The sequence below is a fragment of the Pongo pygmaeus genome, chromosome 7 (genome assembly GCF_028885625.2).
Source record: "Pongo pygmaeus isolate AG05252 chromosome 7, NHGRI_mPonPyg2-v2.0_pri, whole genome shotgun sequence".
Lineage (NCBI taxonomy): Eukaryota > Metazoa > Chordata > Mammalia > Primates > Hominidae > Pongo > Pongo pygmaeus.
The window spans coordinates 99,223,234-99,238,295 of record NC_072380.2 but is presented as its reverse complement, the minus strand read 5'-3'; the positions used below and the strand labels follow the sequence as shown (position 1 = coordinate 99,238,295).

Here is a 15,062-nt window from a genome sequence, read left to right as displayed (position 1 = left end):
GTTATAGGGAGATATGAGACATCAATCAATATGTGTTAAAATGGACATTGGTTTGGTGCAGAAAAGTAGCACAACTCAAAGTGGGGAGGGGGCTTCCAGGTCATAGGTAGATGGAAGACAAATGGTTATATTATTTTGAATTTCTGATTCCTTTCCAAAGGAAGCAATTAGATATGCATTTATCTCAGTGAGCAAAGGGTTTCTCCTGAGTTCTATTTGTCCTTTGTCTGCAAGGAATTTCCTTGTGGACCAATTGTGAGGGAGGTATGCAGCTTTTTAATCTTAGTAGCTATCTTTTTTAGGAATACAGTGGGGCAGGTTTGCCCTAAGCACTTCCTAGCTTGATTTTTCCCTTTGGCTTAGTGATTTGGGAATCCCAAGGTTTTTTTTTCTTTTCACAACACCAACATGAATAAATACAAATAGCTAATAAGTGATTAAAGAAAATTTAGCTTAACAAGGAAACAAAGGCAAATTAAAATAACTGTAAATTAAACAAGATGTCTTTTGTTGTTCTATAAAATTAGAAATAATTTAAAAGCTAATATTTACTGGTAGGGGCAATATCTTTTTTTTTTTTTTTTTTTTTGAGACGTAGCCTCGCTCTGTCACCCAGGCTGGAGTGCAGTGGCATGATCTCATCTCACTGAAACCTCCGCCTCCCAGGTTCAAGTGATTATCCTGCCTCAGCCTCCTGAATAGCTGGGATTACAGGTGCCCACCACCACACCCAGCTACTTGTAGTAGAGATGGAGTTTCACCACGTGGGCCGGGCTGGTCTTAAACTCCTAACCTCAGGTGATCCACCTGCCTCGGCCTCCCAAAATGCTGAGATTACAGGCATGAGCCACTGTGCCCAGCCTATCTATTATATTCTTGCCAAAACTGAATGTAGCTAAAAAGATCAGGAATAGTTAGATTATCTATACTTTTACCTGATATTAAATCTATTTTAAGAAAATCATTGTAAATAACTAGAAATTTAATAATTTCTCTTTTAGCTTAAGAATCAGCTTCTGTTGCTTTCAAATAAGAATCCTAAGTGCTGAAAACTTAAAAACAAGAATTTACTGTAAAGTTATTAAATTTGTGATATCAAAAAGCAAACAGTAGAAAAGTAATGTTTAATCAGGGATGAAAAAGGGAATATTGCATCTGATACTGCAGAAATTCAAAGGATCATTAGTAGTCACTATGATCCTTTGGAATATATAGAATATATGAACACAGAATAAATGAACACATAAAACACATTGGAAAATCTAGGAGAAATGAACACTCCTAGACACATAAAACTTACTAAGATTGAAACAGGGAGAAATCCAAAAACTGAACAGATCAATAATAAGTTAAAAGATCAAACCTGTAATAAAAAGTCTCCCAGTAAAGAAAAGCCCAGGACTCAACTTCACTGCTGAATTATATCAAACATTTAAAGAAGCACTAGTACTAATCCTACTCAAACTATCCTGAAAAACAGGGGACAATGGCATACTTCCAAACTCATTCTCAAAGCCAGTATTACTCTGATACCAAAACCAGACAAAGACACATTAAAAAAAGAAAACTACAGGCCAACATCTCTAATGAATATTGCTGTAAAAATCCTCAACAAAATACTAGCAAACTAAACACAACAATGCATTAAAAATATCATTCATCATGACCAAGCTAGACTTATCCCAGGGATGTAAGGATAGTTCAACATATGCAAATCAATCAATGTGATACATCAAATCAACAGAATGAAGGGCAAAAACCATGTAATTGTTTTAATTGATACCTAAAAAGCAGTTGATAGGCTGGGCACAGTGGCTCATGCCTGTAATTCCAGCACTTTGGGAGGCCGAGGCAGGTGGATCATGAGGTCAGGAGTTCAAGACCAGCCTGGCCAAATGGTGAAACCCCGTCTCTACTAAAAATACAAAAATTAGCCAGGCGTGGTGGCACGCACCTGTAATCCCAGCTACTCGGGAAGCTGAGGCAGAGAATTGCTTAAACCCGGGAGGCAGAGGTTGCAGTGAGCTGAGATCACACCACTGCACTCCAGCCTGGGGGACAGAGCGAGACTCCATCTCAAAAAAAAAAAAAAAAAAAAAAAAAAAGCATTTGATAAAGTATAACATCTCTTCATAATAAAAACCCTCAAAAAACTGGGTATAAAAGGAACACATCTCAACATAATATAAGCTATATATGACAATATGACAGACCCATGCTGGTATCATACTGAATGGGATAAAAAGTGAAGCTTTTTCTCTAAGATCTGGAACATGACAAAGATCTCCACTTTCACCGCTGTTACTCAACATAGTACTGGAAGTCCTAGCAAGAGCAATCACACAAAAGAAAAAAAAATAAAGGGCATCTAACTTGCAAAGGAAAAAGTCAAATTATTTTTATTTGTAGACAATATGATCTTATATTTGGAAAAACCTAAAGACTCCCCCCTAAAATGATTAGAACCGATAAACAAATTCAGTAAAACTGCAGGATACAAAATCAAAATACAAAAATCAACAATTTGAAAAACAAATCAAAAAAGTAATCCCATTTACAATAGCCACAAATACAGTTAAATGCCTAGGAATTAACTAATATGTGAAATATATCTATAAAGAAAACTATATAACACTGATGAAAGAAATTGAAGAGGACACCAAAAATGGAAAGATATTCCATGTTCATGTATTAGCAGAATCAATATTGTTAAGATGTCGTTACTACCCAAAGCAATCTACAGATTCAATGCAATCTCTATCAAAATAACAATGGCATTCTTCACAGAAAGAGAAAAAATAATCCTAAAATTTATATGGAACCACAAAAGATCCAGCATAGCCAAAGTTATCCTAAGCAAAAAGAACAAAACCAGAAGAATCACATTACTTGACTTTAAATTATACTACAGTGCTATAGTAACCAAAATGGCATGTTACTGGCATAAAAACAGAAACATAGACCAAAGAAACAGAATAGAGAACCCACAAATAAATCCATATATATACAGTGAGCCCATTTTTGACAACGGTACCAAGAAATACACTGAGGAAAGGACAATCTCTTAAACTAAATGTGCTGGGAAAACTGGATATTCACCTGCAGAACAACTAGACCCCTATTTCTCCCCATATACAAAAATCAAATCAAAATGGATTAAAGTCTTACATCTAAGAACATAAACTATGAAACTACTATGAAACATTAGAAAACTTCTCCAGGACGCTGGTTTGGGCAAAAATTTTCTGGAGTAATAACCCGCAAGCACAGGCAACCAAAGCAAAAATGGACAAATGAGATCACATCAAGTTGTAAAGTTTATGCACAGTGAGGGAAACAATCAACAAAGTGAAGAGACAATCAACAGAATGGGGGAAAATATTTGCAAACTACGCCTCTGACAAGGGATTAATAACCAGAATAGATAAGAAGCTCAAAAAACTCTATAAGAAAGAATTTAATAATCTGATTTAAAATTGGGCAAAAGATATGAATAGGTGTTTCTCAAAAAAATGACATACAAATGGCAAATAGGCATATGAAAAGATGCTCAACATCAGAGAAATGCAAATCAAAACTACAATGAGGTGTCATCTCACCTTAGTTTAAATGGTTTATATCCAAAAGACAGGCAATAACAAATGCTGGTGAGGATGTGGAGAAAAGGGAACCCTTGTATACTGTTGGTGGGAATCTAAATTAGTACAAGAACTGTGAATAACAGTATTGAGGTTCCTCAAAAAACTAAAATTCGAGGTATATGATCCAGCAATCCCACTGCTGTGTATATACCCCAAAGAAAGGAAATCACTATATTGAAGAGATATCTCAATTCCCACATTTATTGTAGCACTGTTCACAGTAGCCAAGATTTGGAAGCAGCCTAAGTGTCCATCAACAGAAGAATGGATAAAGAAAATGTGGTACATATACACAATGGAGTACCATTCAGCCATATGTAATAATGAGATCCTGTTATTTGCAACAACATGGATGGAACTGGAGGTCATTATATTAAATGAAATAAGCCAGACACAGAAAGACAAACATCACATGGTCTCACTTATTTGTGGGATATAAAAATCAAAACAATTGAACTCATGAACATAGAGCGTAGAAGTATGGCTACCAGAGGCTGGGAAGGGTAGCAGGGTGGTTGGGAGGAGGTAGGGATGGCTAAAAGATACCAAAAAAATAGAATAAATAAGACCCACTATTTGATAGCACAACAGGATGACTATAGTCAATAATTTAATTGTACATTTAAAAATAACTAAAAGGGTATAATTGGAATGTTTGTAACACAAAGGATAAATGCCTGAGGGCACGAACACCCCATTCTCCATGATGTCATTATTATTCATTGTATGCCGGTATCAAAACATCTCATGTGCCCCATAAATATATACATCTACTATGTACCCACAAAAATAAAAAAATAAAAAGTGAAAAGTAGTGTTTGGAAATTTTTAACAAGAATATGGTAATAATTATCAGTTTACAAAAAAATGAAATTAAGCATGAATGCTCCAGGGAAGAATTTTTGTCCAACATAGATTTCACATCAGTCTAGTTGACAAATATCTAATGAAGAAGAAAGAACATTTAACCATACACTGATGGACCTTGCTGTACAACGAGCTCAATTTAGTGGCTCATTTGGAAACCAAATTTTATGTAAGCCATCAAATAGATAGTCACACACACATCTCCTTAGAACCACAAATGGATACTACAAATGTACTAAGGACATCTGACCACATTTTCATCTCTTTAGCCAAACCAAGCCTATTATAATATCACCTTTGAATATTAAACCAACTAAACCACCATTTTCTTAGACTAAATGTTCAGGGGATGAAAGAGGAGAGACAAATAATGAATTATGTTCCAGGTTTTTAAAGACTGCCAAGTTGTTTATTACTTCTCTGCAGATAGACCCAGAGTTTGACTGAGAACAGCGACTGTGCAGACCCACACTCTACTAGAAACAACCAAATCTTGCCAAAATTTTCTAGATATTGTATGACTAGAGCCTGGACTTAATTATCTATGTTTCTCTAAAATGGTTCTTCATATCATGAGGTAAATCCTCAAGTACAAAAGCATTCTGCTCATACATATAAAACACAATTGCATGTATGTGAAACTAAGTCATTTTGATAAATGTAGGACTACCATTCAAGATGACTTTAATAGTCTATAAGAATAACTGCATGAGGAAGGCAAGTAATATTTTTGTATAGTCAGACATTAAATCTTTTAATGAAATCATGGATTTTTGTGACAGTTCAACAGATAATTGTTACAAGAAATATTCTTAAAAGACTTTGTGTTCCATTGTGTTATTAATCTGTAATACAACACATGATAAAAATTCCCAATAGAGTCATAAGATTCTCATGTCTCACTGCATGACAAGTACGTTCTGTTACACTTATAAACCTAATATTAATAAGAAAGAACTTACACTAAATACTTACTAAGGCATTTCTATGGAAAAATAAAAAGGCAAAACTATGTCACCGAAAACAAGAAGCCTCAGCTTTAATAGTCACATCTATGCTGAAATAATACATCTATACAGTGAAAAAATAATTTTTATAAGAAATATTATAATAGATGTTTGCTTATGTCTAAGCAATAGAATAAAGGTATCAAGATACAATTGTTTTTGAATACTAGTTAATATACGATCAAATAGTAGTTTCTTAACCTACCGTATGAAAAATTTCCAGGCAACTTTGTTAACTAATGCAAATATATGATAAAGAAGTAATAGCTGTTATTTATTCATAAGTTGTAGGAGAAATTTGAATATTCTTTCTTGAATAAATTAAAAATGAAATACATTATTATTCGAAGACACCAGGAACCCCTTTATATAATTCAACTATGGCAACAACATAGCAAAGTCTTTTGTTGAAAAGCAATCACAGTATGTAACATTCTTTGGGAGAGGGAAGATGGACATTCACACAGGGCCTAAAATGGACCAAGTAATATGTTTGGGGCTTTACATTCTAACTTTGTGAATAAAATTTTTGGGGGTAGAAATTTGCCCAACATCATACAACTAATGATTAGAGGAGTCCAGTTGAGAACACAGTTCTTTCTGACTCTGCAGGCCAGGCATTTTGCAACATGTACATCCCAAATGTAACTTTCAATCTAGCTGCCACAGACAGAACAAGATTCAGCATGACACGCTTTTAGAATACCAATCTACTGTCAATGAGTTTTTAATTTCTGTCCTTTGCTAACTCATTTTAACACAAATAATTCTCTTCCTTTATTTCCCATTCTTCTGTCATAAATGATCACCATTTGTGTCAGAAATCTAAATTACTTTCAGTATCCACACTGTTCTTTATTAACCTATGTTCCCTTTTAACTTCAAATGGAAACTTTCTTTTCTAGATGTGAACCCCCCTTCCACTCCATTGCAGTGCAGTTTTCCTCCAAAATACTGTATTTTTCACAAATTAATAGCCCCACAAAGTGTTTTTCTTTGATCAGCATGCAGCCCTTAAATATAGTTTGAGACTGCAATTCCTCATCTTATGTGCCATTTCACCAGAGGACGGCAGCGTAAGAACCATATTGCATCTGGATTTTAAACAGCCTGAATCTAAAAGGCAAAAACTCTGATGTTCTTCCAGGGAGCAATTCTTCTGAGTCATTCCTGAGAAGTGGCTTTGCATCACTGCTCTACTGAAACATAATGATCTTCAGATGCCTCATTCCCTCAAAGGAAACATCGTTAATTGGAGAAAGTAGAAGAAAAAACAATCGGGCCAAGTTTTCTCAGAGGATCTTAATCTGCATTTCACAGCTCATTTATAAGTCCCTCTCTTCTCCTACCCTTTCCACAGCTCCCACAAATACATACAAACATAACTTTTTTCCCCCAGAAATTAGTCATTTATAAAGAAACCAATTATTTTTACCATAGTATTTTATAATTGCATTTTAAAAGCCAGTGTTGTTATAGGCACTGCAATCAATTACCAACATGTGAGAGCATCAGATGATTTGCCCAGGATTCTCCATCATGTTAGTCGTCAAATTGAGCAATGAACCTGATTTGCTTCAAGGACTATCTATTCAACCCTACTCATGTCTTAAAAGGAGAGAGAAAATCAAATTCTTCATGTCAAATCTAAATCCCTAACACAGAATATGGGCCACTGTCATCTTGCACCTAGACAAATTTCACAGCACTCTAACAGGTCACCCTGAAACTCCTTTTGGCACCCACACATGACCTTTTGCCATGTAAATTATAACATGCCAGTCACACCAAGGTTAAAATCCCTTCCTGGACTATGAGACCCTAAATGATAATCTGGTCCCTGACTACCTCTGAAGCACTATTTCCACCAGGTCTCCCATTTGACTCATGCACTTTAACAATAATGACTTTCTTGCCAATTATTATGGTTTTTATTTTTTGTAATTTGTTTTTCTATTTGCAGACCATGTTGCAATACCTGGGCTCTTGCACTTGTGTTTTGTTTTCCTAGAATGCACTTCTTCAAGGTATTTAATTGTCTCTCTCTCTCTCTTCTCTTTCTCCTGTTTCATAAAATCTGACTTCTCTGATCATTTCCATCATTCTCTATCCCCTTATTCTGCATTAGCTTTTCTTCCTAGCACTTATCACTAACTGACAGAATACATATGGGTTTAGTATCTCTTACATTAGAATGTAAGCTCCATGAGGGCAAAGATATTGTGTGTTCCCACAGTCCCAATACCAGGAATACTGACAGAAACATAGAGGAGTTCAAAAGTGTATGTTGGATTCATTAATTAATGGATGAAAAATAAAACGAGTCAAAATTACTTAGAAACTAAAATTCTAAGTCATGTTTCAGTTCCTAGATTTTAATATTCTTTACTTATTATCATTTCCCCCTTCTTCTGAAATACTTTCTCCTTCGAAATGCTGCCCCTTTGCCAATTGCATGTAAACTCAGTAAAATTGCCTGTCAAAGGGCACTTCTCCCTCAGCATTTATTCAAGGATGGGTACAAAAATAAACTAAAACAATCTGACTCCCTATCCCTGAAATTAAGCTGTAAGCCTAGTAACTCCCAAACGCAAGTAGTTATAACTGATTGATTCCAGTGTTGTACCTTGAAGAGACTTCCAGAGTTGCCTTAGAATTCGTATCTCCAGCATCTAGTTGTTCTTCTGTTCTGAGAGCTACCTGATATTCTTCCATCAGTCCCCCCTTCCCTTTTTGTTTGTTGTGATTGTTTTAATGAACTAGAGTCAGTTTCTGTTGCTTATGATCCAAAATCCTAACTAATACACATGATAAGCTTATATTTAATCTGATATGCCTTAAAAAACAAAATTTTAAAAAGGGGCCTCCCAACTCTCTTTTTCTCACTCTGGCTCCTCTCTCCCTCCCACTGTCTGTTCAGTAATCTCTCTGGTTGCTCAAATCTCTCCTTTATGGCGGCACCACCCCCATTATTTTAATGCCTCTCCCAATGATTTTAATGTTTCAAAATTATTTATTATTTTTCCCATCTATCAGTATTTACTCAGAGCTGCTGACATGAACTGGAAGTTAAGATGTAATTAACATGATTAAGCTGTACCACACCAAGTTATCAATAATTAATAGTATCTTAATCTTATCAGATATCTTTGCATTTCTTTTTTTTTTTTTTTTTTTGAGATGGAGTCTTGCTCTGTCACCAGGCTGGAGTGCAGTGGCCCAATCTCGGCTTGCCTCCCAGGTTCAAGCAATTCTCTTGCCTCAGCCTCCCGAGTAGCTGGGACTACAGGCACATGCCACCACATCCAGCTAATTTTTGTATTTTTAATAGAGATGGAGTTTCACCAGGTTGGCCAGGATGGTTTCCATCTCTTGACTTCATGATCCACCCTCCTTGGCTCCCAAAGTGCTGGGATTACAGGTGTGAGCCACCGCGCCCAGACTGCATTTATTTAAAAAGCTACTGTGACTCAAAATGTTTTGTTGTTTTTTTTTAAATTTTAGTCAGGATGACAAAGTGAAAAGTTTTAAAGTATAGAAGGTAACATTGTCAAAATTTCATTAGATAACATCACTTAAACAGCCCATCAATCTGATCATGGTTTAATTAGTCAGAGATAAACAAAAGGCCACAGACCTGACAACTTATCCATCAATAAATAGATTTTAATTGAATTACTTTAGTGTTGTGTTTATAAAGCATACAACCCCATTGCGAATGCAATTACAGAGTCACAAATAGATTGATGATGTTACTAAATGTGACTAAGGGAACACCCAATCCCCTTTCCTTAAATGTTGGGAGTGGGGGCAGAATCTATGATTTGGGAGTACTGCAAAAGCGATGGGATATATAGGCTCTTGATTAGGTTATATCACACTTCACCTAGGCAGAATAACAGAGAGAGAAACAGACTCTCCCTTGCTAGCTTTGAAAATTTAAGCTTTTGTGTTGTAAGAGAGCTTGAGAAAGTGCCACATGGCAAGGATCTAGGGAGTCTCTAGTAGAAAGAGGGGCCCCCTGCTGAAAGCCATCATGAAAGTGGGGATGTCAGTCCTACAACCACAAGGAACTGAATCCTGACAACAACCATTTGAGCCTGGAAGAGGATCCCATGCTCCAGAAATGGTCACAGGCCGGTGGACACTCTGATGATCTGTGAGACACTGAGCAGAGGACCAGCTAAACCTCACCCTGAGAGATACTAAATCATGTTGTTGTAAGCCACTAAGTTTATGTTAATTAATTACAGAACAATAAGAAGCTAATACATTAGTGTACCAAGGAGAAGAGGAGAGAAAAGGCATGTGCTATAGAGCAAACATAGATTGTGGATTTAGTGCATACATTGATCTTTTACTTACTATTAACAGCTTGTCATAGCTACCTCAAAGCATTGATGTGAGGATTAAATCACAAATTTTTTATAGACAGCTTAAGGCTTTCTGTTAATATTAAACATCTCATAAAAATGAATTTCCTTCTCACTTACTCTCCTACTGTAATTTGGTAGCTGTCACAGCCCACCCATTGACAGAAGTGAGTTTTGCCATGTCAAAGTCCTGGCTGCTCAATTCTGAGCCACTGAAAGTGGCTCATCTTCTATACTCATCCATTTTCTCACACATGAGTGAGGAAGTGGGTTCTGGGAACTGACACTGACCCAACATCTATTGTCCTGGGTGTTTGGAAACAGGTCATTAAATAGCATCCATGGAGGTCCACAAAAGAATGTAGCAAAGTAACTTGTCTATTATTCACTGTGCTTGGATAGCCTTCTACCATGGCTCCTGCTTTTCACGGTAGTCCACTGTTAAGAAGGTACTAGGCTTCTTACCCATTTGTAGTTTCCATCCTGACATTGACCTAGATTTACCTCCTGGTATTTTGACATTGCAGTGCAGAATCATAGCTGCTTGGAAGTCCCTGTTACTGACCTCCCACATCTCAGATCAGAAACTTTGTTATCTGGAAACTGCTATCTCATTATAGTAAAAAAGACAGGAATTACCACTGCCATTAAAACTCTTACAGCTCAGCACAATCTGAAATCAGCAGAGTGATTCATGGGTTTCTGGAAACTAAAATTTTGGAATCTAATGCAATATTAATCAACATTAGAGTTTAATGGAATTAAAGTGATTGTAGCATAGTATACCTTAGATCACTTTCAGTGTTTTAGTGATTTTCTACCAGTTAAAGAATATTTTTAACGAATTTACTGAGCATATCCTAGTTGAATTTTCTATTTTTTTCCACTTACAAGTTTAATTTTACTCTTCTATGACAGGTGGTTAAGATTTCCTTCTATAATTCCCTCGTACCTGTTTAACTAAAAAGTGATTAGTATTCATTGTTTCCTTTTTGTTATTATAAGTTGAGTATAAAAATCTGACCATTCTCAAATTTTCTGGAAGCTCTGATCATATTTCCTCAAATTTGCAATCATAGTCATGTGTCACTTCACAACGGGGATGCATTCTGAGAAATCTGTCATCACACGATTTTGTCATTCTGTAAACATCATAGAGTACACTTAAACAAACCTAGATAGTGTAGTCTACTACACACCTAGGCCAGCTGGTATAGCCTGTTGCTCCTAGGCTACAAATCTGTACAACATGTTACTGTACTGTATACTGTAGGCAGTTATACCACAATGGTATTTTTGTATCTAAACAAAGAAAAAGTTCATTCTTCAGAACATAAATGTCAAATTTTTAATTACTCATTCCCTGCTATTGATTTTTTTCTGAAAACATTCCCAGTCTTGACACTTTTGGTTTTGTTCCTGTTATCAATATCAATTCCAATACCACATATACTAGTTGAATTTCCTATTTTTTCAGCTTACAAGTTTAATTTTACTCCCCTATGACAGGTGGTTAAGATTTTCTTCTATAATTTTCATGGTACTCATTTAATTTTATTCACAAATCCAATACCATCTTTGGTAATCAGCCTGCACTCAGATTTAACCTTCTCCTCCACACCCCTCCTTCTCCAGGTGGTTGTGTCCCTATTAGAGCACAAATTGTTCTAGAAAATTAAAAGGAATGGGGCCGGGTGCGGTGGCTCACACCTGTAATCCCAGGCCGAGGGAGGCCGAGACAGGCAGATCACTTGAGGTCAGGAGTTCGAGACCACCCTGGCCAACATGGTGAAACCCCGTCTCTACTAAAAACACAAAAATTAGCCAGGTGTGGTGGCAGGTGCCTATAATCCCAGCTACTTGGGAGGCTGAGGCAGGAGAATGACTTGAACCTGGGAGGTGGAGGTTGCAGTGAGTCGAGATTGTGCCATTGAAGCAGAGGTTGCAGTGAGCCGAAATTGTGCCATTGCACTCCAGCCTGGGGCAAAAGAGCAAGACTTAGGCTCAAAAAAAAAAAAAAAAAAGTAATGTGTGGTAAGTTTATTTAAAGACTCCCGGATGAGGAAGACAGTTTGTGAAGAGCCTTCCGATAACCTAAGCTAAGGACATCTTTAACAAAATTTTGAAATATCAGTAAATAATACATATTTTGCTTGCAGTTTAATTTTAAAATAATGCGTCACAAGTTTAGCATTATATCCATGATACACCATTGAAGACTGAATTCATGAACATTGTATTTATATAGAAAAAGTCTCCAGGATGTCCATCTCTCCTGAATCAACCACGAGTACTGTATCATAACTAAAGTACACTTATCCACAAACAATAAACTTTAAAAAATAAAGCCATTCAAAAGAATTACTCAACTAGAAGAAGGAATATATTTTAAATACTTACAATTTCTTTAAGATAGCTAGGAATTCTTCAAATTTCTCTGTGGCTCTTTTTGGTCTATAGAAAATATGGCCACCATGTGCTCTCTGAACATGGACAGCTATATTGTGAGAATCATCAGGTTGTTGATGTTGACTTTCCTCTTTGCCTTCATTGAGTTCCCTGAACAAGAAAATATAGTATTTTATGCTGTTGTATACTGCATACAAATTATTTACAGGGACTTTTACTATATTGCAGGAGTATACATGCACTGTTTTGAGAAAATTTGGCATTTTAAGAACATATTCTTTTTAAATGCATTAGAATGTTTCAATCACCATAGTGCAGTTATATATGTCATTCTGTTAAATGTAGAACTTAGAATATATGAAATATTTTCAATGTATAGAATTTGATTACATGTATTATAACTGTCCTGAGCAATTGAAACACCTTTCATAATATATTAGGCTTATGTAGTTTAGGAAAATATTTCAAGTCAATGGCTAACATCCTTTATACTCACACATTTGTTTTTCAGTGTTTTTTTTTTTAGCACCAAGGATAAAATTATATTATTTAACTTTTATTTACCACTGGTAATCTATAAACATCTTGGAAGATAGCCACCATATCTTATTCTTGTGCTATGGTATGTTATACACCTAAGTCCCTAAGAGATGTACAAATAAATGACCATTTTCCATTCATATTTCTAGAATTAAGCATTTCTATTAAAAGGTCATTGAAAACTTATAGGCAAGAAATCCAACAAGTGCTGTCTGTGTTTAAGAAAAAAATAGTAAGGCAGGTTGCAGAAATGAATCTGGATTACATCTTGATAATAGACCTTTAATTATACACATAGGAAGATTAAAAATTAAATATAAGATATTATGTGGAATCGTAACAGCAATACTAATTTATCACATTAATATATAACTTGTTGCAGTCTTAAATGTGCTAGCTATTCTGCTAACCATTATATGCACATCATCCCATTAACACTAACCATGTGATATAGTTTGGCTGTGTCCCCACCCAAATCTCATCTTGAATTGTGGCTCCCATAATTCCCATGTATCATAAGAGGGACCCAGTAGGAGGTAATGGAATCATGGGGGCAGATCTTTCCTGGACTGTTCTCATGATAGTGAGTAAGTCTCACAAGATCTGATGGTTTTATAAAGGAGAGTTCTCCCACACAAGTTCTCTATTTGCCTGCTCCCATGTAAGACATGACTTTGCTCATTTGCCTTTGAACATGATCGTGAGGCCTCCCCAGCCATGTGGAACTGTGAGTCTATTAAACCTCTTTCCTTTATAAATTACCCAGTTTTGGGTATGTCTTTATTAGCAGTGTAAGAACAGATGAATACAGTAAACTGGTACCAGTAAAGTGTGGAAGTGGCTTTGGAACTGGGTAACAGGCAGAGTTTGCAACAGTTTGGAAGGCTCAGAAGAAGACAGGAGGATGTGGGGAATTTTGTAACTTCCTAGAGACTTGTCGAATGGCTTTGAGCAAAATGCTGATAGTGATATGGGCAAAAAAGACTAGGTTGAGTTGGTCTCAGATGGAGATAAGGAACTTGTCAGAAACTTAAATAAAGGTGACTCTTGCTATGTTTTAGCAGAGACTGGCAGCATTTTGCACCTGCCCTAGAGATCTGTAGCACTTTGAACTTGAGGGAGATGATTTAGAGTATCTAGCAGAAGAAATTTCTATGCTGCAAAGTGTTCAAGAGGTGATTTGGGTGCTACTAAATGCATTGAGCTTTATGTATTCACAAAGATATGGTTTGGAATTGGAACTTATGTTTAAAAGGGAAGCAGAGCATAAAAGTTCAGAAAATTTGCAGCCTGAAAATGCAGTAGAGAAGAAAAACCTATTTTCTGAGGAGAAATTCAAGCTGGCGCAGAAATTTGCATAAGTAACAAGGTGCCAAATGTTACTCTCCAAGACAATGGGGAAAATGTCTCCAGGCCATGTCAGAGATCTTCATGGCAGCCCCCACCATCACAAGCCACAAGGCCTAGGGGGAAAAAATGGTTTCATGGGTCTCGCCCAGAGCCTTGCTGCTTTGTGCAGTCTCAGGACTTGGTGCCCTGTGTCCCAGCCGTGGCCAAAAGGGGCCAATGTAGAGGTCAGACCGTTGCTTCAGAGGGTGCAAGTTTACACCTGGTGTTGAGCCTGCAGGTGCACAGAAGTCAAAAATTGAGGTTTGGGAACCTCTGCCTAGATTTCAGAGTCTCATAGGCAGAAGGACCCTGCCTTGTCTCAGATGAGACTTTGGACTGTGGACTTTTGAGTTAATGCTGAAATGAGTTAAGACTTTGGGGGACTGTTGGGAAGGTACAATTGGTTTTGAAATGGGAGGACATGAGATTTTGGAGGGGCCAGAGTCAGAATGATATGGTTTAGCTGTGTCCCCACCCAAATCCCATCTTGAATTGTAGCTCCTTAATTCCCACGTGTTGTGGGAGGGACCCATTGGGAGGTATCTGAATCATGGGGGCATGTCTTTCCCATGCTGTTCTCACGATAGTAAGGCTCATGAGATCTGATGGTTTTATAAAGGACAGTTCCCCTACACAAGCTCTGTCTTTGCCTGCTGCCATGTAAGATGTGACTTTGCCCCTCCTCCACCTTCTACCGTGATTGTGAGTCCTACCCCAGCCATGTGGAACTGTTAGTCAACTAAACCTCTTTCCTTTATAAATTACTCAGTCTCAGGTATATCTTTATTAGCAGTGTGAGCACAGATGAATACACAATACATCATATGAGTAGGCAA

The 15,062-nt window shown here is 36.7% G+C and overlaps 1 protein-coding gene across 4 annotated transcripts in view; it reads right to left on the bottom strand.

Moving 5' to 3' along the window:
* The window catches only part of CNBD1 (cyclic nucleotide binding domain containing 1), a 629,195-nt gene that overhangs the window by 537,500 nt on the left and 76,633 nt on the right, over positions 1-15,062 (bottom strand). For all 4 annotated transcript variants that reach the window (XM_054498740.2, XM_054498739.2, XM_054498741.2 and 1 more), the window contains exon 4: positions 12,289-12,447. In XM_054498740.2, coding sequence (XP_054354715.2) covers positions 12,289-12,447 — 159 coding nt within the window. The remainder of the gene's footprint in view (positions 1-12,288; positions 12,448-15,062) is intronic.